The sequence below is a fragment of the Melanostigma gelatinosum genome (genome assembly GCF_949748355.1).
Source record: "Melanostigma gelatinosum genome assembly, chromosome: 7".
NCBI lineage: Eukaryota > Metazoa > Chordata > Actinopteri > Perciformes > Zoarcidae > Melanostigma > Melanostigma gelatinosum.
In genome coordinates this window covers 22,135,739-22,163,209 of record NC_136640.1, presented here as the reverse complement: position 1 = coordinate 22,163,209, position 27,471 = coordinate 22,135,739, and the positions used below count along the sequence as shown (strand labels likewise).

At 45.3% G+C, this 27,471-nt stretch overlaps 1 protein-coding gene across 3 annotated transcripts; it reads right to left on the bottom strand.

Moving 5' to 3' along the window:
- Positions 1–17,687: 17,687 nt before the first annotated feature.
- On the bottom strand, positions 17,688–24,746 carry pld3 (phospholipase D family member 3). 3 transcript variants are annotated; one of them, XM_079271253.1, is made up of 12 exons: positions 24,591–24,746; positions 23,178–23,272; positions 22,495–22,545; positions 22,129–22,286; positions 21,385–21,565; positions 21,193–21,310; positions 20,582–20,709; positions 19,812–20,009; positions 19,558–19,697; positions 19,157–19,322; positions 18,943–19,042; positions 17,688–18,866 (listed from the first exon to the last, which is right to left on the bottom strand). In XM_079271253.1, exons 2-12 carry the CDS (start codon positions 23,202–23,204, stop codon positions 18,679–18,681), a joined length of 1,455 nt encoding a protein of 484 aa, XP_079127379.1. In that variant the 5' UTR covers positions 23,205–23,272; positions 24,591–24,746; the 3' UTR covers positions 17,688–18,678. The 3 variants fall into 3 exon arrangements, with proteins under 3 accessions (XP_079127379.1, XP_079127381.1, XP_079127380.1); XM_079271255.1 differs by lacking the exon at positions 24,591–24,746 and adding an exon at positions 23,391–23,510; XM_079271254.1 differs by lacking the exon at positions 24,591–24,746 and adding an exon at positions 23,402–23,491.
- Positions 24,747–27,471: the final 2,725 nt, after the last annotated feature.

Genomic DNA, 27,471 nt, shown 5'->3' with positions numbered 1-27,471 from the left:
AGCTGTGCTTGTAGGTGACTTGAACTATCTCATATCATATTTTTGCAGCTCTAAAACAAAGTGAGTACATTGATTTGAAATGATCTGATGCCAAGTGTTTTTCTTCTTTTGCAAGAGATCAGCACAATGATCAGAGATCAACTACAGGAACTCCTCTCCCTGTTTCCAGGAGGAATTTAAAAGTGACATAGCAGTGGCCATTTTACAAATAGACCTGGCTACACAAACGCAGACATAAGGCTGTAAAATAAACCCTCAAAGGTCAGCCTTTCCACCTAGGATCATGCTCCTCCTCATCTACCATACAACTGTATAATGTTGAGTTTGCATGAATGAGTGCCAGAGTGACTTAATCTGCAAGTTGACCAATAGGACAGCTTCCAAATATGTGCTGTACCCTGTTCAACATCTTTAGATTAAAAAACAAAGACTACATGTTGTGTTACATTGGACACAGGGGTTTTCTCACCAGTAAGCTGTCTGTTGGTGATTTGGATCTGAACGTCCCAGCTGAGCGATCTAACTTCAAACCTGGAAGCCAAAATAAACCAGAAGACTAATAACATCCCAACGGTCTTCAGATGCCTGGATGAGCGCTCCAACAAGTGATGTTGTCGGGAAGTTATTTTGATCTCAAATGGCCTAAAATAGGAACAGCAGGCACTTGGATCTCATTTTAGAGAAAAGTGTGACTCTTTCTTTCAGGGGAACGGCGGCTGCTGTTGTGTGATGGAAGAGAATCAAAATGACTGCAAAATGTGATGATTTTGCGTCTCTTTGTAGTTGTTTTGCATCTTTGTGGTCGTGCTGTGTCTCTTTCAAGGACACTTCAGCAGGACTAATGCTGGTCACACTGAGGGCTTGACCCACAGACGTTAACCTCACATACGCTGTATCTATAGGCTCATATTCAGCACCTGCCACCCAGTGGAAAATAAATCAAGGTGGCACTAACGCACACAAAGCAAAACACAATTTCGTGCTCACTGAGGGGAAATGAAGCGGAGAGGCGTTCACGCCAGTGGAAGTAATTCAGCTGCATGAAAGAAGTTTAAGTGACACTGTAAAGTAATCCCAAACTGTATGACGCATAGATGCCTGCAGATTCTATAAGTGATTGGAAACAGCTGTGAAAACGTCTTATTATTTATTGATTTAGACTACCGACTGAGATTAAACTCTAAAGAAGACGTTGGTGGGGCTGGCAGCCAAAACCTCGGAATAAAATGATCAATATACAACACGAAACAATAAAACATATTCTGATGTAAAGTCTGAAATGCTGAAAGGAAGACAACTGATCACTGAAGTCAGAGGACTAAAAGAAAAGTCAATCTGATGTCACCAATATGAACCCCTAATGTCAGCTATTCAATCAAGCTCATGGATTCACAATAACTGCAGCCCCCCACACACCCATAATACACCGTCACATGGGTTTTTACTTTCGCTCTACCTCTTCTCTGGACTGTGGGTCGGTACAAACCCAAACTCAACTTGATTGACATCTTAGAGCTGGACAACCTCCAACTTTGTCCTTCTTTATTGGTTTAATAAATCCGGCGTACTTGCATTATTCCCACCATCATAGCTCCGCCAAACTACACAACTTCGTTGCCAGACTGTGTTTCTTTAAACCACAGAATACGTTGAATGTCAACAGTTCATATCAGCTTTGCATCACGTTTGCAGAAGCGCACGATGCTACGTGGTTAATGCTGTGAAACGATTACTTGGGTTTCGGCATCAAATCTCGTTAAGGTTAAACAAAACATCATGATTTGTGTCAGAATAACTAATACTTAACTAATAATAAGAAGCTAGAGTAATTTAACCGACCGCCCTGAGCAGACATTCTTACGCAACTTAACACAACAACTTAACGTAACAAGCCTAAAGTCAATGTTTAGGTTTCACATGGGACCCAAACAGCAGTCTCCTGGGTGAAAGTCCCGTTATTGTTTAACCCTTCCACCACCCCTCTCAATGGCTGTACTCTTCATTACACCATATAACCTTTAATAATGGTCACTCCTACTACGTCGCTTGCTCTGACCGAAAGCAAAAATCATCAAAATCCAACATATTCGGGGTTTGCAGATATGTCTACCGAACTGCAACCTGAGCAGAGTTCTGATTCGCCAAAATACAGGAAAACAGCTGCATGGGTGTGCTGATCCTTTAAGCCTCTATTCAGACCGGGGCTTTAGAAACCACATTCAACTGCAGACCAATGCTCCTGTCACGCCCCCCCCCATGGACTTAGTACAACACTATCCAGCCCCGTACAGCCCACAGCCCTACAGTAGAGCGATGGATGTATCCCTAGTGGATTACATGCTCTTTTATTAAAACCAAAAGTACAGGAGTCTTTGAATGTGTGTAATTGGCGGGAGCGAGGATAGTCAGGGAAGAAACAGACTTGGGGAGCTAAAGGAGGACTGTGGAAGAGTGGCGGTCCCACCAGAACGCAGCTATGCCCTCGTCTAGAGTCTAAACACAACCTGTGCTTTTGCCTTTAAGCAGCCATAATTATGTTTGTATGTATACATTTATGCTTCTCCTGTTAGACAGGTGACATTTTAACCTTGGTTGTTTGCACCAAAAGTGCCACAAACGGTTGAGTAAAGAACGATCAAAGAAAGCTCAAAAGAGGTCCAAACCCTGGCTTCTTTCTCACGTACGCACAGCTGACCGATCACAGTGTAATGTGGATGTAAGTGTCAGCTCCTTGGTTTCAGAAGGGTTCAAAAATAGTCGGACATATGCCCCCAGAAACATGCTGAGTAGGGTTTTTTTCCCAAAGCTATTCGACCATCCAACAAGCAAACTGGTTCCCCCCCAACACACACACACACACACACACACACACACACACACACACACACACATAGAGGAAGTAGATCAAAATCCTCAGCTCGACGAGATAAACTAAAGAGTTTTCAGTGACACAATGCTCACTTCCTCCCTGGGACTGAACAACCCTTCTGTGTGCTGACCTGTCCTCTGGGTATTAATAGAGATGAACATGAGGAGTTCATTTCTCCAAACGTTACAGTGTTTGTGGTTTATTGTACGATTTCTACAAAATATGAATGCAATGGGACTGTCTTATCTGCGCTGATTGAGATCATGAAGAGTTGTCTTCTCTCAAGCTTCAAGTGTCCAAGCCGTGGTTTCTGGAAGAAGAGGAGGCTGATTGAGAAAAAAGTATGGATATTTCCCATTAAACAGCTGAAAACGCTGTCCGAAGAAAAATGGGATAATTTTTGACACAGCAACTAGCTGACAAACAAAATCCAAAAACGTCTCGACCAATATTTCTCAGATAGACACCAGAGCAAAATAAAACCAACAAAAAAAAAAGCACTGACTATTCGATTTATATCCATTCAATGAACAGAAACATAACTGTAATGGAAGGCTCATGTTGCTGAGCAGTGGACACAGAGCATAATAGAAATAGTCATTGTAGGAAAGTGTCATACAACTTCCAAATGCAACTCCAATCCACCATTCTTAAGTTTTAACAGAATCTGATGATCAGTGGTGCACACGTGTGGTGGTGAAGAGTGATAGCACACAGCTGGCCAAATGAACTGCTGCTTTGGGCTCGTCGACCTCTGGGAGATAATCATGAAACAGAATTACACAAAGCAGGACAGACGTTTGCGAGTGACTCTGGCTACCTAGCGTAGCTCCTAATCGCTAACAAGACACCACACCTTTCAGTTCGCTGTTAGAAACCTCATCGTATTTAGATCTCACGTGACGTCATATTATCATCACGAGGAGTTACAGATGTGACCAAACATTGGCCACAGTATCAGCAAATATTGAACATGGACCAGGACAACGAAATGATCTGGTCCACTTATACCAATCGCAAACACATTGCATTCAGTGTAGCATCCCAACACCTGCACGTCTGAGTTTAGAGTGGTGAAGTAAGCATATTCAAAAATAAATAAAAACAGGAGAACTGCATTTTCCCCTTCACAAACATATTACATGAAGATGACAAGAGTAGAAAAAAGAAATCCAAAGGTAGTAGTTTTTGGCTGAAGGTGTGAAAAGAAAAGATTCTCAACTCGTGATAGAAATGGACAACTGTTTGACCTCCCTAACCTTCAATAAAGTATCTCCCAGAGCTCGGCCATCACAGTAGATCATATTTCTATGTGACAGTTAGGAGAAAATGGAAATGTGTTTTTTGTCATATAATCCAATTGCTCGTATGACAATACCCTTCCAATTTTTGTGTCCACAGTTATTTATCCTGACCTGCATTGGAGGAAGGCGTCCAGGTGACTCTGAATATTCCACGCAGACACTCACACATGGTCCACAGCAGGAGGCCAACGGAGGTAACACACCGATGGAGCAGCCCGCACACGGGCTTGGAGAGCTGGGCGGCGGAGCTGGGGGAGGCAGGTGGGCGTCGGAGGCGATCTGGGGATCGGTTTGACTGTCTGGGGCCGCGGGAGAATGAGCTACACTGTCAGTGTGGATCACAAACAGAAAGACAGCGAGAGAGAGAGGGAGGGAGAGAGAGAGAGAGAGGGTGGAGGGGTCCCAGGATTGGGGGAAGAGAGGGATGAATGGAGGGAGAAAGAGGGATGGACAGCAACAGAGGGGGCTGATGGTCAACAGAAAGAGAGACAGAAGATGAGAGGGACTATCTCATCAGTGTGTGTACATATCAACATATGGACCACTGCACTTTCTTTGCAAACCACCATAGAGTTCGCGATAGATAGTATGTATGTGTGAGTGTGTGTGAGGTAGAGGCGACAGCAGCGAGGCAAGACAGAATAGGGGTGTATTAGCACTAGTGGGCAGTCAGCAGTTTGCTCCAGCCCTCTGCAAAGCCCCGCTCCATTGTTTGCGGTGCTGGAGGCTTTAGCTGTGGCCCAGCAGGGCCTTGTTACTGGGCTTAGAGGGGCTGGACACTGGATACCAGTCAGACACAACCACAGCCAACACACCTCGGATGGAGGGAAACACAACCTCCGCTCACGGCATTTCATCAGTGAATGATCAGAATTGAATTTGATGGTTCAGGCTATCCTTTTTTCTTTCTTTTAATTCATTTTAAACAAATCTCATGAAAAGCACAAAAAACAACAATACATTTTGCTGTCAATACTTTCCAAGTTATTTGTGGCCCCGAGTGCATTGGTTCCTGCTAAAGAGAAAAACTAAAGGCGTAAATAGTTGAAGCAACTTGAAACAGGGTGTTCCGTGCATCTTCTAGCAGCATGCAGCTGGTGCCTCCCAGCTCAAGGACAGCAAACTCTGACCAAAATGGAAAAAGGGACGAAAGCACACTGATTGATTTGCAGCCTTCAGATAAAACATTTCAATATTGCTGTGTCTCCATCAGAGTCCAACAGGACAAAGACAAAAAGCCAACACATATAGTCAGCCTACAACAGGTGTGCAATTCTCATTGGACAATTGATTGAACAAGAAATCAAATCTGGTGGACAGTGGATCCAAAGGTGAGAGTTGCAAAGTCAATGTCCAAGAGACACAGCCCTTGCCCCACGATAACACCAGGAACAAAATAACACAGATATCTCTTCAAGTAGCAAAGATAAAGTACAAAAAGTACAAGTACTGCATCCATCAAGTGTAACACATTAAACGAAACATGATTAATTATCCAAAGGGCCAGAGTCCACTCCGCCTCTCTACAGCTTTATACATCAGACCCTCCAAAAGATTAAAATATACACTCTTACGTACTATTGTAATACCAATGGTTCATAAACAAAGAAATGCAAACTTAGAGCAACTGATAACCAAAATAAATATGTAATAGCATCAGGAAAATGACATAGAAAACCACCAGGATCAGATGGGTTAACCTCAGAGAGCAACGAGCTCCATCACTACTCGATATATTTATTCTCTCCCCGTCAACAGCAACTCTCCCAAAAACGTAGCCATAGACTCATTTTTAAAAAAAGACCTGAATCCTGCAGAATATTATTTGACTTTTAAACGTTATTGGTAGAACAACAATTAGAAATAGGCCTCCCCTCAATTATTTCTGAAGACCAAACAAGCTTCATCAGTGGAAGACATTTATTCTCAAATGTATGGAGTCTGCTTAATGTACAGTAGTATCCACTCCACCTACAGCCACAGAGCCTGAAGTGCTTTCTCTGGACGCTGGGAAGGCCTTTGAGCGGGTTGAATGGGTTTGGCAAGAATTTTATTTCCTGGATCCGTCTTCTTAATTAATTCCTCAAGCCCGTGTTCAACCAAATAATCATACTTCCCGCTTCCCCATTGACCCGCCATGGCTGTCCGCTGTCACCACTGTTGTTTGCAGTGGTTATTGAACCTTTGGCCATAATGCTGGAAACCTCAACACATCTGCAAGAGTTACCCTGGAGTAATACAGAGCATCGGGTTTCTCTGTATACGTGGATGACCTGTTACTAGATATAAAAGACCCAATCAGCAATAAGATTATTCAGATTCTGGATCATTTTGCAATGTTTTCAGGCTACAAAATCAATCTTCATTAAACAATGTCTTTGTTCAAAAAAGTCTTATTTATCTGGAGATTAACATTATATATTCATGAGCTTTAAAAAATAAATTCTGACCAGCTACTGAGACTTACAAAAATGTCCAAATTATCATCGTTATTAGCCAGTAGAGTGCAAACTATAAAAGAAATGACGTTTTGCCAAGGTTTCGGTATTTTGTTCAGCGCCTCCCTCTCTTTCTGACAAAACCAGGTGCCTGTTGGGCTAGCTCAAGGTTTGCAGCTTTATTAAGAATCATTGCGCTACATTTCCTCACTTGACTCCAGAAAAATTGTCAAGTGTTGAAGAGAAACCAGACACAATTTAACGCGAGTGAGTGGCTGAACTGGAAACACAGTTTCAAGACGAGTGGGGAAAAAAAGCTAAATTACAGGTTAATTATTCCTCCTCTTGTTCCTCTCAATCTTATAAAGTTGTACCTCGGCAGAGCTAAACTAGAAAAATAGTTCCCTGGCACCAGTAAAAGATGCACCTCTCCTCTTTCCCATCTGGGGAAAAAATGGGAAAGTGCCTTTCTAAGTTGTGGAAGGTGGAGCTACATTACCAAAATATGAGAAGATAGGTTGCCATGAAATGTTTAAAACTCGAGGTGAGTTCTTGATTATTTTTCTCCAGTTTAAGGACCGATATTAAACCATCTGCCAAGATTATGACTCCGTAGCGGAGTCATAGTCAAATTATTTAAGATGCTAAGTACGCTAGCTAAACACTAACTCCGCTTGTGAAAGTGGACCAACTGGAGACAAGGTGGCTTTAATTTTAATTTCTATATTATCTCTATTTTTATTCTTCTGTTTTTCTGTTTCAGAAAACATAAAACTGGACATGCTTGTACTTTCAGATGCTGTGTAAATATGAAAAAAAAGATGAAAACAGAATATTGGAGCTCTTTTGCACAGAGAAATAAAATACGTCAGGCTCTGGGTAGACAGTATGTTGATCGGATAATTCAGGATCAATGAGTGGAAATGGGCCGGTTGTGTTCTTGCAGGGCTGACGAGGTGAAGTGGAAACAGGTGAGTATAGTGACTGGAGCAGGTGGAGAAGACTGACGGCATCTGCTGCACAGGAGGAAAAGGCTGAATGGGTTTTGGGGAAGTGAGAATGTGGCCGGACGGAGGGACAGGGAGGCAGCACAGAGGAGGCACTGAGAGGCTTTGGATATAAATTGTGTGGGATCCGGTCATGAACTGAACTTTTGGACGAGTCAAAAGTCTGCAAAATGAATCCACTAAATCAGCTGCTCGTTTTCTGATCTGATGCCACTATTGACGAGAAGCCATCTTCTGTCAGTGCATTCCAAACAGTTACAAACCACTGTTTCAACAAACAAACATCCTCCATCAGCTCCTCCCTGCACGGAATTGGTTTCCTGCCAAATCATAATCTAATTGTTGAGATATTTCACTGGAGCAAAGTGTTGCATTGCCATATCACATGCGGCTAATCGTCAACAAAAACCACGCCATACCTCCAAAGGTTTGTACATTTTTTCAAAACAGTGAATTATTCACCGCTACCTTTCTACATTTGTGGTTTCTCCCCCACAGAGGAAACACGTGACGCTTCATCACCTCCCAGGCCAACTGTACTTCATCCTCATTTGATCAGAAGGTGTTTGGCTGCCACATGCCTCAGCTAATCCCTACAAAGTGCAGAGCAGTTGAGAGCCGAGTCATCGAGGACACAGCCAGCGTGCGCACACACTCTCTTCAAACCCTGAGAATCCTGTGGGTTGAACAGAAAGTGACTCAGAAGGATCACACAGGTCGTCTTCTCCCGACGCCCGCTCGCTCACAGCTCAGACCTTCAAGCTTAACAACCGAGTCGCCAGCACTCCTCTACCTTTCCACCGCTCAGTAAGAGGAATCATTTATTTTGAGGCATTAATCGCCATTTCTCTGAAGACACAACCGCTGCTGTAGGAAAGGCCACCAGAGGGCCAGCACACACACCAGATCACATGTATGACCGACAGACTGGACAATCTCATGGTGGTATCAGGGCAATGACAGAGAACAGGGCAACTTTTGAGGGAACTTTGAAGTTGGAGTTACATACATGAATTATTTCGAACATCTAACTCATAGATTAAGATTTGATATTTAAAGCTACTAGGAGGAGCTGACATTTGTGGTTGATTTTGGCTGCCCCTGTGGACAAAAGTGGAAGTGTTTACGAGCCCCAGAACCCTTTTAGAAAACCACTCATTTTACCGCAGCAGGGGTCCGACAGTCTGCCCGGCTCGGTCCTGGTTCTCCCTTCCCTCCAGCGGGCTCAGCGTGGGCCTCCAGCAGCGTGGCGTCGGTGTCGACTGCCATCGGAGCAGCGAGGCAAGACATTTATCTTCACACTGTGTTGCCAACATCCCCATGTGGGATTCGTGGCAGGCTTTCATGAAGAGGCGTTCTTAGTGAGGCCATCTTGGAAAACAGGTTTTGCCATTCATCTCTGGCACTTTGGAAAAGTATCTTGTATGAGTAAAAGACCAAAAATGAGTCACACTGGAGGTGAAACAGGTTTAAGTCGGCCCTTTAACGACCAATCGCAGGAGAGAGCTGAGAAATGATCTACGTTGGTGGATAATATTCAGAAACACGACGGGGACGAGAGCTCAGAAACAGAATGTTTTATTTGCTTTATCGGTCTCCAGTCCTGCTGCAGAGCCTAACCAGCTCAGCTGATGATTAAATGATTTTTAATGACAGTTAAAACATTGAGTTTGGTCCCATTGGATTCTTTTGCTGGAAAACATACAGTAGAGAGGTACACAAATGCTGCACAGTAGACCCAGTTGTTATGCTGCAGTTCTTCTCTGGCTGCTGTGATGTTTGTTGGCTGCTGATTGAGCCCTGGAGGAAAGAGAAGAGGGAGAGTCCTTCAGTACAAAGACCACATCATACAGTTCCACAGAGAGTTGTTTTCGGGTCAAACCTGGACACGGCCCAGGTCAGCCTGTTCTCATACAGCATTTGTAGCGTATACCTATGAAAACGAATGCGCTGTAACTTTGTAGATATTCGACAAAATATATTTGTATGTAATCTACGCGATCATGTACCAGGAAGTATCAAGACCACAACAACCAATACAGGTTGGGAGAAAAGCACAAAAGAGTGTTCTGGCTTCCTCATTTAGAGCGAGACGTCAATTACAAATCTCAGCTGAAGGGATTGCTTTCAAACCTGGCAATCCAATTGTTTTTATCTGGCATATTTGATAATTCATCAAAAAAAAAAGACAGAGATAGTTACAGCACCAATGCACATGCACAATGAAAAGAATGTGAAAAAAGATGACAGAAAAAAGTCACACAACTTATTTCCATTGTAGTACTTCTTTCAGTTAAATTAAATAAAATGGGGTTCTTTGTCACAAATTCTAAAAGCCATAACTCTGTAACATTACTAGATAGTCAAGCATCATGCATCATAACGTGAAATCCAGTGGAGACTTTGTAGTGGAGCCCCGTCTCCAGGCCGGTGGAGGATCACCGGCCGTGTTCAAGCGACGGGACTCCACCCTTTGCTGTCCGCACCCTCGTCACCACATCTGTCCACTGAGAGGACACCATGGCAATTAAAGTGCAGTTGTTTTTATCCACCGACACACAGATACACACACCCCCCCCCCCCCCCCACACACACACACACAGTACCTGCTGCATGTACTTTGGTCCTTCCTGCAGCACCGTGAATCATCTGCATGAAGAGTAAAACAAACACAAAAGATATAATCTGTCACAACACTGCATAGAGAATCAGTCAATATTACTGGGTGGTCCTTGGGGCAACACACACACACACACACACACACACACACACACACACACACACACACACACACACACACACACACACACACACACACACACACACACACACACACACACACACACACACACACACACACACACACACACACGACGGGTGGAGGGCTGGCGGCTTAACAGGGAGACAGAAATAACCTCCAGGGTTGGGCTGTGCTGCGTTCCACGACCCCCTACATAGTTTACATGCTGGGAAGTGATATGTTGGAGATACCTCAGCAGGTGTGTGTGTACAGGTTTATATTTGGCTCTGGGTTTGATTCTCTCATTACAGACACACCCATCAACAGCTGGATCAAGTGGACCACAGCTGGACTTTGAGTTTTGACTGGACTGTGATTCAGTTCAATAAAATGTAAGAAACCACAGAGAGGATTCATTAATGTACAACTTTCTGGACCGTGACTACAACTGGTCTTATTGAACTTCATTGTAATGACTTGAGTTATGAAACACGACAGAAACACCCCTCGCTCTTTTCTGGGGACATCTTTAAACTTTTACATTTTACTGATCCTACATTTTGAGCCCGATTCCACTTGACTCTAATTTCCGTTTGAATCCCTGAACAGCACATGAGCGAGACAAGAGGAGAGTTTCAACACTGTCGGCCAGTCAGGAGAGACTGCCAGTTTAAAACCTGCACCAACACCGCCCCCAAGTGTTGGAAACCTGCTACTGCAAAGGGGCGGATCTCCAAATAACCTCCCACCGGAAATGATAAGACGAAGGTGGAAAATAAAAATAACTGAAGGATCAATAACTGATTGATTAAATTAAGGCAAATGTGCAGCGCAAAATCAATTTACATATAATGGAAAACATAATAATAATATGAGGATAATGCTGTTGAAGCATGTATTTATTTATTATCACTGCAACAATTCCACTCCATCTTTTGTCTTCCCGCCACACATCTGTTGCCTCTTATACAAACATGCACACCAAACAAACCCACACACGCCGACCTAACCCATCTGATTGTAATCTAAACTCCATTACGTCATCGTAACTGCTTTATGTTATCGTCTGTCGTCCATGTTTATGTCACTATGTGTCTTTTTTTGTCACATTGCTTCACCAATAAAATAAAGAAAGAAAGAATAATGATAATAATAATAATTATTGTAATAAAACAATAGATTACACACAATGAGCTGTTACCACTAAACCTTAACACTGCAATGTTATTCTAGGGTAACAAATCATTTAATTAGCAGAGAGGTGCAAATGAATTCACTCTGATATAATTATGGATTATTGTGCTTTTAGGATAACAGGAAGCCAAACTGTATTGGAGTTGACAACCTGTACAGAGTAAATCTGAAACAAACTCCAAATTTATTTTAAAACATTCGAAGATTTTACGTCACGAGTGTGTGGTGAGCGCACAAAGTTATAGACAGCGGAACAGAATGTCTACCTGAAAGAGCCGGGGACATCAGCCGGACATGGAGAGGACATCAACGGGACACGGAGAGGACATCAGCGGGACACGGAGAGGACATCAGCCGGACACGGAGAGGACATCAGCCGGACACGGAGAGGACATCAACGGGACACGGAGAGGACATCAGCCGGACACGGAGAGGACATCAGCCGGACACGGAGAGGACATCAACGGGACACGGAGAGGACATCAGCGGGACACGGAGAGGACATCAGCGGGACACGGAGAGGACATCAGCCGGACACGGAGAGGACATCAGCCGGACACGGAGAGGACATCAACGGGACACGGAGAGGACATCAGCGGGACACGGAGAGGACATCAGCCGGACACGGAGAGGACATCAGCGGGACACGGAGAGGACATCAGCCGGACACGGAGAGGACATCAGCGGGACACGGAGAGGACATCAGCCGGACACGGAGAGGACATCAGCCGGACACGGAGAGGACATCAACGGGACACGGAGAGGACATCAGCCGGACACGGAGAGGACATCAGCCGGACACGGAGAGGACATCAACGGGACACGGAGAGGACATCAGCGGGACACGGAGAGGACATCAGCGGGACACGGAGAGGACATCAGCCGGACACGGAGAGGACATCAGCCGGACACGGAGAGGACATCAACGGGACACGGAGAGGACATCAGCGGGACACGGAGAGGACATCAGCCGGACATGGAGAGGACATCAACGGGACACGGAGAGGACATCAGCGGGACACGGAGAGGACATCAGCCGGACACGGAGAGGACATCAGCCGGACACGGAGAGGACATCAGCCGGACACGGAGAGGACATCAACGGGACACGGAGAGGACATCAGCGGGACACGGAGAGGACATCAGCCGGACACGGAGAGGACATCAGCCGGACACGGAGAGGACATCAGCGGGACACGGAGAGGACATCAGCCGGACACGGAGAGGACATCAGCGGGACACGGAGAGGACATCAGCCGGACACGGAGAGGACATCAGCCGGACACGGAGAGGACATCAGCCGGACACGGAGAGGACATCAACGGGACACGGAGAGGACATCAGCCGAACACGGAGAGGACATCAACGGGACACGGAGAGGACATCAGCCGAACACGGAGAGGACATCAACGGGACACGGAGAGGACATCAGCCAGACACGGAGAGGACATCAGCCGAACACGGAGAGGACATCAGCCGAACACGGAGAGGACATCAGCAGAGCTTGAATCTGCAGAGACAGCAGTTTGACAGATGGCCAACAATTCAACCATAACGACTGATATTCGAACAGCAACGCGGGTTTGTGAGTGTGCTCCTCGGGACGACTGAAGGCTGTCACACTGACCGACGACTTTAAATTTCAACTGAACGCAACACGGCCGCGCAGGAAGCCCAGTTAGGTCTCAGACTCTCAGTCCGCGCCATAAGCTGCAGGTCTAATAATAGCCATGTGCTCGAGATCAACTGCAGTTACACCACCATGTGTGGACAGGACTTGACGATGCGGTGACACACAATAAGTGAGCTCTATGCGGACATGCTGAAATACGCAACATCGATTAAAAACAATTCTCGATTATATTCGACAAAACAACGTTTGGACTTGAAATGGATTTGCTCCTCTGTCCTCATCTTCTTACCTTCATTCTTGTGAAATCATTCCGGGTGGCATCAAATATTATTTTATCAAAACTCTCTTTGTGTATAAAAGCAGCCGACCAACAACCTCACCGCGGGGCTGTGTGGCGCCATGTCCGCCCTGCTGACCGCCCCCCCCCCCCCGGGAAGTCAACGCTCCTCCTCCGCGCGGCTGCTGTGCGCAGATGGAGGCTCATAGGAATGTATGGAGACAGAGAAGCTGTTGTGTTGTGAAATAACATCACAGCCGGCGGCCAGAGGACAGTCCAGGGCCCCGTGCCACGTAAGTGGTTCAGCAAAGTCGATCAAATGTCCTGTTAGCAGCCGACATTCACGAGATGATTGATGTCAGGCTATCTCGGTTCCTCAAGGCTGATCCTCTCAAACTGTCTCGTTAATTCGAACCAGACGATCGGGATCAGGATGATTGCGCGTGCTCGTCCCACTTCAAAAGGGGGAAGCGCCGAAACCATGACGTTCTAACAGTACAATGTTAAATAAAGTCAAAGAAAGAGCCGCTTTTTACTCCGCTGACGCGCAGGAGATGATCATGAACGCACATGAGGATGTCAAGACCGTAATCACGGCAAAATATAACAGCGCCACCGCTGCGAGGGCGAGACAGGAAGCACGGCAAAAACATCACAGACAAGTTAAATGCGTAAGTGTTGGAAATGTATCAGCTAATTGTAATGCCTCATCACCCCAACCAATCAGATGATATGTCTTTAATGTGCTGCTGGCAGTAGACTTCATGGATGCATCATCCAATGAGATCTATAGCGACAATAATGATCTCAACTCTTTCAGAATAAGTAGATAAAAACAAGCCCAAAGAGGATCTAACTGATACTCATTAATATGAGGATATATGTACTGTATGCCCTTATGTATCATGTATCCTACTATATATATGTGTTTATACATGTATGTGTAGATTACCATATAGAACTAGTTTGAATATGTGTGTGTGAGAATCTGTTTATGGGCGGATCAGTATGTATATTATTCATAATCAGACATTCAATCAATTGAAGCCGTGAAAAGAAAGTGTGTGATTCTCTCTGTTCTTATCATGAGTCCACCTTCATCATGTTCTACAATGATGATGTGCTGGTGTACTAATAACACTGTCATATCATTATGAGTGCTTTAACCTCATGTATGCAACCAGCCATCAAGAGGACATGAGAGCAAGTACACACTAAGCACACACACAATTCAGAGTGGTAGTCAATACAATATGTGCCATCATGTAATGAACACATCCATAAGTTTATTAAGCGCCAAATGAACTTTGCGAACAGCACGGCATGCAGCGGCTTTCCCCATGTTCTCCGCATCGCCGACACTGGACAACAACGCAGCACTCGCAGAACAGCGCAACGCTGCATCCAGTCTGTGGGACAGTCAGTGCTCGGCTGGGCGTGTGGTGTTCAATGTCTGCTCCAGAAGGTCTGTAAATAAATGATTCCTTGTCGGCAGAATCGATAGCGCTCGTATAGGAAGTCATCATGATGTGATAACGGATCTTGGCGATGTGGAAGAACTCTCTCCCTATAAAACGCTCATCTAACTAATATGCTCCTTCATCAGTGGATCTATGAGGACGGGAGCTGCACATTAATGCACTAGAGCAGGGATTCCCAAAGTGGGGTGCGCGAGCTGCCTCTAGGGGGTGCGCGAGAGAAAAGATGTAATGGCGGTGCAGTCCCGTCTCCTAAAAATTACGTTCCCCCAAAACTAAAATGCATTCTCAATTACGTTTGACCACAAACGTATTTTCTCCCTGATTACGTTTGTGTTTGACACATTACAAATACGCTTCTCATCAACATATCTTTGCCGTACTTTAGTCTTTATTATTTTTCTGTGATCTGCCTCGCCTCTGCCCCGCCACCCACGAGTTGTTGCCCCGCGGCCTGTTCCGAGGGCTGACAGACCTGCCGATCGGGTGCCTCGCGGCGGGGGCGGCTGGAGACCTCGCGTCCCGGCGCCAACGGGTGAGCGCCGGCCACTCGGAACCATAAAACCAAGTCCCGGATTTCACCCGGGGACATTCTGGAGGTATTGTGACCGGGTGATGTGTCTCGTTGCTGGGGAGGTGCGTGTGTGTATAAGCGCATTTCTGCCGGAGACAGGCGGCGTGTTGTGGTAGTATTCTGACTGCGTAATAGGGAGAAGGAGAGGCGGTGGTGGAGAGGGGAACAAATGTTAAAGAGATGGTGGAATGTATGATTGGCGAGAGAGAAGCGAACAAGTTGGACGTGATCCCGCGTCCAACAACACTGTGTCGCGCGCATCGATGCTTTGTCCGAAGACATCCTGGCTACATTAGTCGGTCGCGTGAAGAAGAGTGAGTTTTACTCTCTGCAAGTAGACGAGCCTACAGATGTGGCCAATCTGGCCAATCGTCTGGTGTACGTCCGTTACCTTTTCGAAGGCACGGTGCAGGAAGAGTTTTTTGTGTTTTTTATCTTGTAAACAAACGCCACGCGCGAGCAAACTGTTCTCTCATTAGTCCGATTTTTATGCAGCTCTGTTGCTTTTTTTTTTTTTTTAAAGGTGTGTGTGGGGGGGGGGATTGGGGGTGCGTGAACCCGGTCTGGATGTAGAAGGGGGTGCGTGGCCTAAAAAGTTTGGGAACCGCTGCACTAGAGGCTTCTTAGTTTGCTCAGCTGGTTTTAAGGATCACCGTGTGTCTCACTTTACATGCATTTCCGGAACTCCCGTATAACCCCCAGTATATGCGCAAGCGCATTAGACTACCGTATGTGACAGGAGCTGCCATGTTTTCCGGGGGAGTGACAGCTTATCCAGCTACCTTCACTGAGCCTGCGCTGGAGCAGCTTCAAGCTTTTGGATGGTGATTTTGCCGAACTTGCTTCGTGGAACCGAAAAGCCTGATCTACGTCATCTTATCCTGAGAAGTATCCGGCTAAGTTAGACACGCACGTGGCACGGGGCCCAGCTGCCCCTGTCATAACGACAAACAATAATAATAACAGTAGTAATAAAAGCAATTATCTTTGGTTGAAAGTCCTACTCCTGGTGGTGGCTGTTGGTTCACTTTATACATTATATATATATTTTGTGAAATAGTCAGGTGTATATACTGTATATATAAAATATATTATATTATATCATGTATAATATATGTCTATCAGGTGCAGATATACTATACTGAATGCTATAGCACAAGCCCACCATAAGGAATAAGTACAGGAAGCCAGTGTTTAGTGTTTTGATGAAATGTCACTGTAGCCTGAAGGGAAAACAAATCGACCAAATATTGATTGGGTTTGGTCGGCACTGCAGAGACTCTGCTTGAAAAGACTCTGATAAGGAGCAGAAAAAAACCTGGATATTTCTACTTTTATCTGAGCTCTGTGACTTCCCAACAAGAACAAAGAACTGAAGGCCCGAGTCATGCTCCATCCTCTGTCTGCTGGGGACAACCTGACATATTTTCCACAGGTGGTCCTCACGTCTTCCTCCCTGTATACTGCTGATGAAAACTCAGCAAGGTCTATCCAATAGCACACCCTCCATTTCTAGCAATACAACTCAGTAGCTCAATTTCACAGAACGAGAGCATCACGATCAATGAAATCCTTTTCCTCCACACTACTTTACTATAACAGCAACAGGATTTTAAACGACTATATATCCGTTTGTCTTTCTCTTTGAGCTCCTTTCTGTGGCTCAGTAATTGGGGTCCAGTCTGACAAAGCGAGACGGCCGTCCTACAGCAGACCTTCTGCACAGTAACGTCATTAGATCGTTATTAGCACTGCAGCTCCACAGGCTACTCCGGCTGGCTCAGAGTCAATTATGTTTCAAAGAAACGGCCATAACGAGATCATGCTTTATGGAAGTTTTAGGAACCTGAACTCAATATTGGTTCTAGGATTTTAACTTTTTAGTATTTCTGGCATTGAGGGGACTGTGTATGAAGCAGCAATTAGACGATCATGAAGGGACTGCTGTTTCATTTTAAAGGGTGCGGATGTGTGGAGACACATGACGTGACTAATACAGTTAGAATGGTGTGAATCAGGAGTCATGACCTCAGTGTTTCTTAAACTTGATGGAAGTCAGTCTGAACCATCGTGTGATGTAAGAAGGAAACAAACAGAAGTTGTGAGATTGTAAATAAATGAATATATGCGTATCAGAGTGAAGCACTTTAAACAGGTTTGATTCAAACACATTTATTGAGTCATTTCTGTATAAAGAGGAAGCTGATGATGTCCACAATATTCCTATCAGCACACCACGACTAGCTTCTTCAGACAGCTGCCGTAACAACCACCTCTTCAGCCATTGGTTCCTTCAATCACTCCACACGGTGGAAAATAAACCAGTTCATTTAAAACTTTCAATCTATCGTGTACACGGCTGATTTAGTATTAAATGAGTTTATTTTAAAAACCAGTCATGAAGACAGAGTGTAATCTTATGAACAGCTCACCGGCATCAACATTCATCATTCCAGACTACAGCAAACTAAAAGGATTCATTAAGAAAACTACTTCACTCCCTGAGGTGAGCTGGGATATTACAAATAAAACCCACTGAGGCTGGTGTGGTTTGTAAAACTATGACACGGTGATCTGTGGGAGCCAGTCGATGTGATTCATCATGAAACAGACCTGACTGAAGAAAAGCTGACACAGCACCCTCTTCTGCTACTGGCACCACAGCACATGACGGAAACCACGTGATTAAAGAAAATAAAGTCAGTTTGAGGTTTTTAGGAGAAACAACTAACTGTTCCACCGACATGGTCCGATGTTACAGATGTCTTATTACACATGTAGTTTGAATCCCGGGCCAGCTTTGATAGAAACACAAAAGAAATGCTAAATAATAATTGCCTTAAAATAAAAGTGGCACCTGTGAACAACCCTTTAACAGCGTGAGACTGGCAGCACTGGTTTGATGGCACATTCCTCTGGTTGAAGCGGAGTCCGCACTAAAGCTGTGATTAGCCAGGTTTACTGGAAGTCAGCTATCTTTCTTTGGACCGTAGCCAACTGGGAAAAAACTCCGCTCCGCTAAGAGGTCGTATGATTTCTCAACTCAAGAGTTTCCGTGTTCACCGTGAGGACAACTGTCTCAGCTGGCTCGTGAAATTGTGAAACAAACGACAGCACTGCAACACGTGTTGGCACACAAGTGTCCACACTGCCGGTGGTGAAAACTAACACAAGTCTTTGTGGTTGGAGAGCCGGGTGAGAGGGGTGCTGTAGGCGGAGTCCCAGTCCCTCTCGAACACGGCCTTCAGCTGCGACTGGACGGTCGGCTCCGAGGACCGAGACGCGGTCTGGTTGACAACCAGCGCCGAGCCGGCCGTGTTCACAAAGTAGTCACCTGACCAGTTCGACGTACCTGAAGACACAAACACACAGATCAGATCTCAGCCCTTTCAGCACTGTTTTTCCATGCAGTGTGCGTGCAGCCTTACCTATGTAGGCTATCTTATCGGTCACCATGTACTTGTTGTGGTTGACTCTGGCAAAGGGAATCTCCTTCTGCTTGGGGCTGGCCGGCACCACAAACAGCCTCTGCATGAGGAAATAACAGTCATCAGGTTATGCACTATAATTCCTGTCTCTGTGGCAGAGGACACATGACCAGCTCTTCTTATGGAGAGACACAGAGATGGTGGTGAAACTCACCACCTGGATGTCCAGACTGCTCTTGGGGTCGTACACTGAGGCCAGAGACTTCAGGAAGGGAAACATGACCGGTTGGGTGCTGGCCCAGCAGCTGATCAGCAGGCGCACCTTGACCCGCTTCTCGTACCCGACCCGCCTCAGCTGAGTGTCGATGTCGGCCCAGTACCTGCAGGGGGGGGGGGGGGGGGGGGGCCAGACGTGAGACGTGGCGACATCTGTACTAATCCATCTGATAATTGTTGAGATATGTTGTTCTGAACCGAAGTGGTGGACGGACGTAGCGTCATGTCGCTAACAAGGCTGAAACATGACCGCGAGCAGCTCCTAAGAGCTCCACAGACTGAAAAACTGACCTCTGACTCTGCTAAACCGTCCTCCCTGTAGTGAAACCTCACTTCTACCTTTTAGGATGGGAAAACTCCATGGTGGGCAGGTAGTTCATGACAGCAATGTAGATGAAGCTCTCGGCGTCCTCCATCACGCTGAGGATGGACTGAAGGTCTGGAGTCCGGCCGGCTGCACAGAAGGACGGAGGGGAACTCTTCAGAGGGGAGAGAAAAGAGAAAAGAGATCTTGTAAATGTTTTGTTCAATTTTAAGCAACGCTCGGGGAGCCTTAAACAAAAGAAACCCTCCCGTCCCTGTTCTCATCTTACCGACAGGTAGACGTTGGACGGCGTGCTGTTGAGCGGCAGCTGGAGGGGCGTGTCCTTGTTGTAGAGGGTGGCGAAGCTGTTGGGCCATGGCGACGGGATCGACTGACTGTCTCCCAGGAGCCAATAGGCTTCGAAGATCTTACCCAGGTCTGCAGCCAAGCAGCTGCAGTTGTAGACCACCACGCCCAGCTCCTTCACCTGCACACCAGCACAACATTCACAGATGTTTTTAAACTGCGGAGAGCAGTAGAGAAAATACTGCAGCAGCACAGAATGACTTCATATCAAGACATTGACGTGAAGACTGTTTTCTAGACTTTTCTAAACTTATTTTGAAAAACATTTATCTGGTAATTTCTGAGATTTAAAAAAAAATTAGAAACGCCCTAAAGAAATGTCTTAGAAACGTACGAGGTGTTGGTGCACTCGGGACGCTCATCTAAGTGACAACTCAGCAAAATGAACAGGCCACTGAATATATGACTCGGAAAGCTACATTTGAGATATTGATGACGTCACAGTATTAAAGCAAGAGTAAACTATTCTTTCTGCACGGCATGTGACCGAAACTTTGAGCCGACACAAGAACTTCCTCCTAAAAGCAGAAGACACGTCGTTCTGCTCGCATGCTTTCGATCCGATTCAGAAAACTAACACGGACTTCTGAAAGTAACAACTCAGCAATACTGAACAATTCATCATCCACCCGGGAAACCACTGAAGACATTTCCATTCACAAGATAAATAAAAAGATGATTGTGAGTATTAACCTGTGTGAGGGACCTCCAGTCCATGTTGGCGCTGCCGATGTAAATGTGCTTCTTGTCCACGACCCAGAACTTTGTGTGGAGGACGCCTGAGGTGAGCTCTCTCACGTTAACTGTCCTGATGTCAGCTCCTGAAACACACACACACACACACACACACACACACACACACACACACACACACACACACACACACACACACACACACACACACACACACACACACACACACACACACACACACACACAGTTTGTAAAATATCTCAATGTTGCAATACCCTCATCTCTAGTGTGTTACCTCCTGCGGCTATAGATCGTGACTTAACAGACATTTATTTCAATGAAAGTCTTCAAGATTAACACTTAAATGTAGAAAACCAATTAACCGCAGGTGTTGATGTAACCTTTACCCATAAAGCATTGCTTCATTTCAACTAGCTTGAGACCAGTCTCCACACTTTGATTGAAAATACAGACCAGGGATGATAATACCTTTTACACAATGTAATATATATCATGTAAACAATATTCTTTGTGATCGGAAAAAATTTGAACATGAAGTAACTGGTCAGCCTTAGTAAATACAGACGATGACAGGCTGCACATGAAGGCACCTGAGTCGTTGAGCAGCCTGAGGTCCGCCTGCGGTTGACTCCTCTGTGGTGTGTTCACTGCGATACGAACAGACAGCTTCCCGGAGACTTCGGCCAGTGTCTTCAGAACGGTCTCACCCTGTGAACACAGCAGAGAAAGATGACCTCACCGCTGAAGATGTCACAAGGGGTAAAACTCATCCCGAGGCTGACCTGATTGGCTGTCGGCTCATGAGTGCCTGTGTCTTCATTAGTGAGCGTCCAATAGAAGGAGGCGATGTCGATACTGCTGCGGGCCTCGCCCATCAGATTGAGCCAGGCCTGGAAGATGGTGGGGTGAGTGGTGCTGGAGTTAAACACCAGACCTTCAGGGATGCTCTCCACCACAACGATCCTGACGGGAGGGGGGGCGACGGCTTGATAATAATGACTCATAATAGTTGTACTCCTGGTTCTGCCTAGGACCATTAAACCGATCAGGTGGTCTTGCACAACCATGTACGTCACCGATGCCAACACGACCGCATCGTAGCTTCAGAGAGACGTCACTTACGGGTGTGTGGTCTTTCTTATACTGTATTTGCAAAGTCTTATACTTACAGTTTTATAACAACATGCAACTTTTGGGACTTGCAAAATGATCTTTTAAAATCGTACGTCGTATGTGTAAGTCATGGCACAATTCAAACGGGAAGGGGCGGGACTTGGCCACTCAAGGTCCGCCTGCTAGTTTGTTGTGGAGCTGTGGATCTGACAGACTATCGAGTTTAACTGCTAAGTGCTTTGAATCGTGGGAATCTGCAGAATGAGCTCTGAACTTTGAATCGACATCAGTCTCACACACTATTGTCTTTTGAGTTCGCTCTCAGATGATCAGTAGTTAATAGCACTTATGTTACACATCAGTGTGCGTGTCTGTGTGTGTGCTTGTGTGTGTGCTTGTGTGTCGGTACTTACTTGCAGGGGTCTGAGCAGGACTCTCCCCGGGGCGGATGGAGGCTGCTGCTCGGTGCCGGATGGGAGGAGGAGACCTTCGGTGTCAGGAGGATGTAGAGGGCCGTGGCGGCCAGCAGCACAGTGGCCACAGTGAGGAGAGCTATGACGCACCTGAAGTTCTGAAAGTGTGTGTGTGTGTGTGTGTGTGTGGGGTGGGGGGGGGAAGATCAGTTATATCCGGAGTGGTTTATCTCTTTGAGACACTTGACGACTGCGATGGATGTCTCACTTATTTGTTTCTGGTCTGAAGACATTTGTTGTTTTAAAAAGTCAATGAACATGACTTGACCTGATTTGTGTGTGTGTGTGTGTGTGTGTGTAACGTACCATCTGTGCTTTCTGGTTGGCTTCTTGCCGCCTCCTCTCCACGTCCACCAGCTACAGGCATCAGAAGAATACATGAACACTATGAGGATTGTACACGAGACGATGTTCTTATTTGGAACCGCACACAAGCAGGAGGACATTTCATCAGAATACAAACTGCTTCTACAGAAACTAATGTTTATTCAGCGGATATGGAAACGCCGGGAGAACCACTGTTGTTTTGTGATTTGGTTGAGCTGACCTGGTCCTGTCTGATTTCCACCACAGTTGAGTTCATGGTGAGTAAAACAGACTACAGCCGTAAATGTGCAAAACTCATTTTGTGAATATTATTAACTCTGTTAATGACAGTGGGATTAAAAGCACGACTAAGAGTGAATATATGATAAAGGGTCACATGGGATGAAATGTCATCTTACCTTCGGATCGGAGTAACGAGCTCAATGAATCGAACAGAAAGCATTTCCTCTCTTTTAAAATACAGCACAAGTTCTTAAGGCTTATGTATTACTTTTATAATTATAGATTTATTCAACTTTTAGGGTCAAGAGTTGAAAGGGAAATATTAAAATAGATTTAAAATGTGGAGAAATGAATCCTCACATTAGAGAAGCTTTGCCCAGTAAATCTCTGGAATGTTTTAAGTAACAAATCATTCACAATCTATACAAAAGGAAGCGTACCTGGTTGTAAGCGACGTCCGTCTTCATTGTGAAAGACAGAATGATTTGACGTCTATCAGTAGTTTCGGCTTCAGGTCAGATTAGGCTCCGCAATTCTAAAAAACAAACAAACAAGTGGAAGAAAAACACACAATGTGTGAGTAAAAGATACACGGCAATCTCAAACACCGTTGTCTCTCCCCTACACAGACAGACACACACACACACACACACCTCTGCCTAACCTTTACGGACGTGACAAAGAGAAGGCTCGAGATGTTTTCAGAGCCACGGACAGAGAATGACCCGAACAGTTCATCTCTAGCACAAAGACGCACGCACGCACGCACACACACACACACGCACGCACGCACGCACGCACGCACACACGCACACACGCACACACACACACACACACACAGCTGCTAGGAGCTGAGCTCACAATGAAACAAACAAAAAAACTGTTTACTGGAATATGAGGTCTCGTGATTTATGAGGTTTGATTGCTTAAGAGAGAGAGAGGAAGTATGTAATGCTGACAGCAGCAGTGTGACTTCAGATTGAGGCTTCAGTATCTCTGACTGATGAATGAAAATATTCTGGTTCGGGAACAATCACGAGAGTCTGGAGGTTTCTTAGGTCATGCACATGGAGGAAACAAGCTCTTCAACATGTGCAAAATACGTTGTTTTTATGGGATAAATCTTTCATTCAATGAATAAATCTAGAAGCAGTAACAGGGTTTTCCAGCACCACATGTATCTCCTCTTGCATTGCGCTTTATAAAGCAGATGATCTCTTGCATGATATACAAAGTAAACAAACAAATAAATACAAATAAAGCTTGCAGTGTCTTTGACAATGTGTGCCAGGTCTTTTAGGCCTTTCTCTATCATGCAGTTGCCACAGGCAGCAGAGGACATAGAGGGCTTGTGTATCTGTACAGAGCAACGAATCACACTGACGTTAGGACATAGAACTACAACAAATCGCATTGGTACATAGAACTACAATTTAAGAAGGGAGCACGTGACACGAGAGTTGCGGCTCAAGTTTAAAGGCGGACTCACAGTCAGTTCTTAAATGACCCCAAAACGACGAAGAAAAGAGCAACACACGTATTTTGTGAGCTTCAAAAATAACGTTAGCTAACAGGGCTAGCTAGCTAAATAAGGAATATAGTTAACGTCGGAACCCCTTTGAAGAGTGGCGGAGATTTAAAGGTATTCATAAAAACAAATTAAATAAGCAATAAGAGACGTTAAGAAAGTTTTGACAGTACCTTATTAATTTCAATAGTACCATAATAATTCCCACTAAAAGGCCGTTACATTACACTGTAACCCCCGACTGAGCAGAGAAGAGTCGCTGACAGTGCAACAACAACAGCAACACTAACAAAGTCTCCTTCAGCGTGTAAAACTGTCACCTCACCTGTCACCATGCGTCCAGGTGAATTAAAGTCCCGCATATGACAGCGTCGACGTCCGTTCGTTACACACAGTCACATTTAAGGTTGTTGTTTCATTGTTAAACACACAAAGAACACAGAATAAGCTCATTCACCGAGCTATTACAGTAGTGGTTTGGAAAGATGGGACACAGACAGAAAGGGGGAGAGGGTCATGTGATCCGAGCCGGACAGCCAATTAGAGGGGAGCTGTTGGCGTGACGCAAAAAAGGCGAACAGTAATGCAGTTCTCAATTATACCCACAAGAGGCCGCTGTTTATCCGTGCGAGGGATACAAAGCAGGCGCACAATTCATAAAATAAGATAAAGTAAGATAATCCTTTATTAGTCCCACAGCGGGGAGATTACAGGATTACAGCACCATACAGTGTAGTGCAAACAAGAGACATAGTAAAAAGAACCAAGATCTAAACAAGTATTATAAATAAGTAAATAAATAATAGAACAGTAAAGAATATTAACTCAGTAAAAAAGTAAAAAAATGATACAATTAAAAAACAGTATATATACAGACAGAATCATTTTTGTATTGCACCGATTTTTAGTGTGGTGTGGTCTACTGGGAGCACAGCTGGTTGTGCAGCCTGACCACGGCAGGAAGGAAGGACCTGCGGAACCTCTCCTTCACACACCGGGGGTGAATCAGCCGGTGGCTGAAGGAGCTGCACAGAGTTGCCAAGGCGTCCCGCATGGGGTGAGAGGTGTTGTCCATCAGGGATGATAGCTTAGCCATCATCCTCCTGTCTCCCACCACCTCTACCGTATCCAGTGGACACCCCAGCACACTGCTGGCCTTCTTGATAAGTTTGTTAAGTCTCTTCCTGTCGGCTGTCGAGATGCTGCTGCCCCAGCAGACCGCTTCGTAAAAGATGGCTGATGCCACCACAGAGTCAAAGAAGGTCCTCAGTCTCCTCAGCAGATAGTCTGCTCCGACCCTTTTTGTAAAGTGCATATGTGTGATCAGTCCAGTCCAGTTTATTGTGAATACCCAGGTACTTATAAGATCTCACAATCTCAACGTCCATTCCCTGGATGTTCACTGGTACAGGAGGAGAGTGTTTACCCCGGCGGAAGTCCACCACCAGCTCTTGGGTTTTACCAGAGTTGATCTGCTGGCACCCAAAGTCCTGGTTCAGTTCCCTGTATTCCCTGTCATCACCGGCGGAAATGAGGCCGACGATTGCAGAATCGTCAGAGAACCTTTGCAGGTGGAAGTTAGCACAGTTGTATTTGAAGTCCGAGGTGTAGATGGTGTAGATGAATGGAGCTAGAACGGTTCCTTGTGGGGCCCCCGTGCTGCAGGACACTAGGTCGGACTCACACTCCCGTATCCGCACACACTGTGGAGGGTTGGTCCGTGCAGTGAGGTGGTGGTCCACCCCGGTCTGCTCCAGGTTGTCCCTCAGAAGTAAAGGCTGGATGGTGTTGAAGGCATGGATAAATCAAAAAACATGACCCTCACAGTGCTTCCAGCCTTTTCCAGGTGAGCAAGACATCTGTGTTGCAGGTGAGATGACAGCGTCATCCACCCCGATGCCAGATTGATAGGCGAACTGAAGTGGGTCCAAAGATGAGCTCACCAGGGGGCGGACTCTCCAGAGGGGAGACAAGTGAATCGTGTAAACTAAACTCGGGTTTAACAAATAGACATCACCATGAAACTTCCCCGGTTGATGACTTACATGAATAGATTTCCTGCAGTGTTTCACCAAAGAGGGGACAGGGTCTTACTTGACCTCTGACTTGACTTCCCAGATGAAGGTCACCTTCTCTTCCTCAAAGTAGGTCAGGTTAACTAAAAACACTACTCTTCAGTCTAACCACTCATGTGGCGACATTATGAAATATACTGGCACAAGCTGCAGATACGCCCGGAGGAACGATTAACATACACGCTGCAGCTCGAGTCCTCACTAAGACCAGGAGGGTGGACCACATCACCCCAGTTCTGATGTCTTTGCACTGGCTTCCTGTCCAACAAAGAATTGACTTTAAAATCCTGCTGTTGGTTTATAAAGCACTGAATGGTTTAGGGCCAAAATGCATCTCTGATCTGCTGCTACCTTATGAACCATCCCGACCCCTCAGGTCGTCTGGGACCGGTCTACTTTCTGTTCCCAGAGTCAGAACTAAACATGGAGAAGCAGCGTTCAGTTTTTCTGCTCCACATATCTGGAACAAAGTCCCAGAAAGCTGCAGGTCTGCTGAGACCCTCAGCTCATTTAAATCAAGATTGAAGACCTTTCTGTTTGCTGCTGCCTTTAATTGAACCACGTTCAATTAATATAATAATCAATTTCCTGCATTTCTGCATTTTACTTCTTACACTGTTTTTTAATTGTTTTTAAATCTCCTTTTCTTTTGCCTTGTGTTTTGATGCTTTTAATGGTTTTATGTGAAGCACTTTGAATTACCTTGTTGTTGAAATGTGCTATATAAATAGACTTGCCTTGCCTTGCCTTACACAAGACGTTACTACCAACACTCGGAGGCATTATTTAGCAACATTAGCATCTTCTGTTGCATTTTTTTTCATGTCTTAGCATTGATGCGGCAATCTGAACTACAGTCTTTAGTTCAGATCTGTCACAAATTCATTACTCATTAAATCAATTTAACATTTGATTTAATGGATCATGCACTTGTGAGACACCAGTTCTGTGCATTTCTGCTGCAGGTAACCAGGGCCAAGAGGAGTCATCGGGCTTCACTTTAATTGTGAAGTGCAGTTATATCTTACCATCTTGAACTCTGTTTAACCTCTTCAGTGTTAAAAAACCACACGCAACAATCCCCTTTTAAAAAAGTATTTACGCACATTTACTGTAACACATCAATAAAGA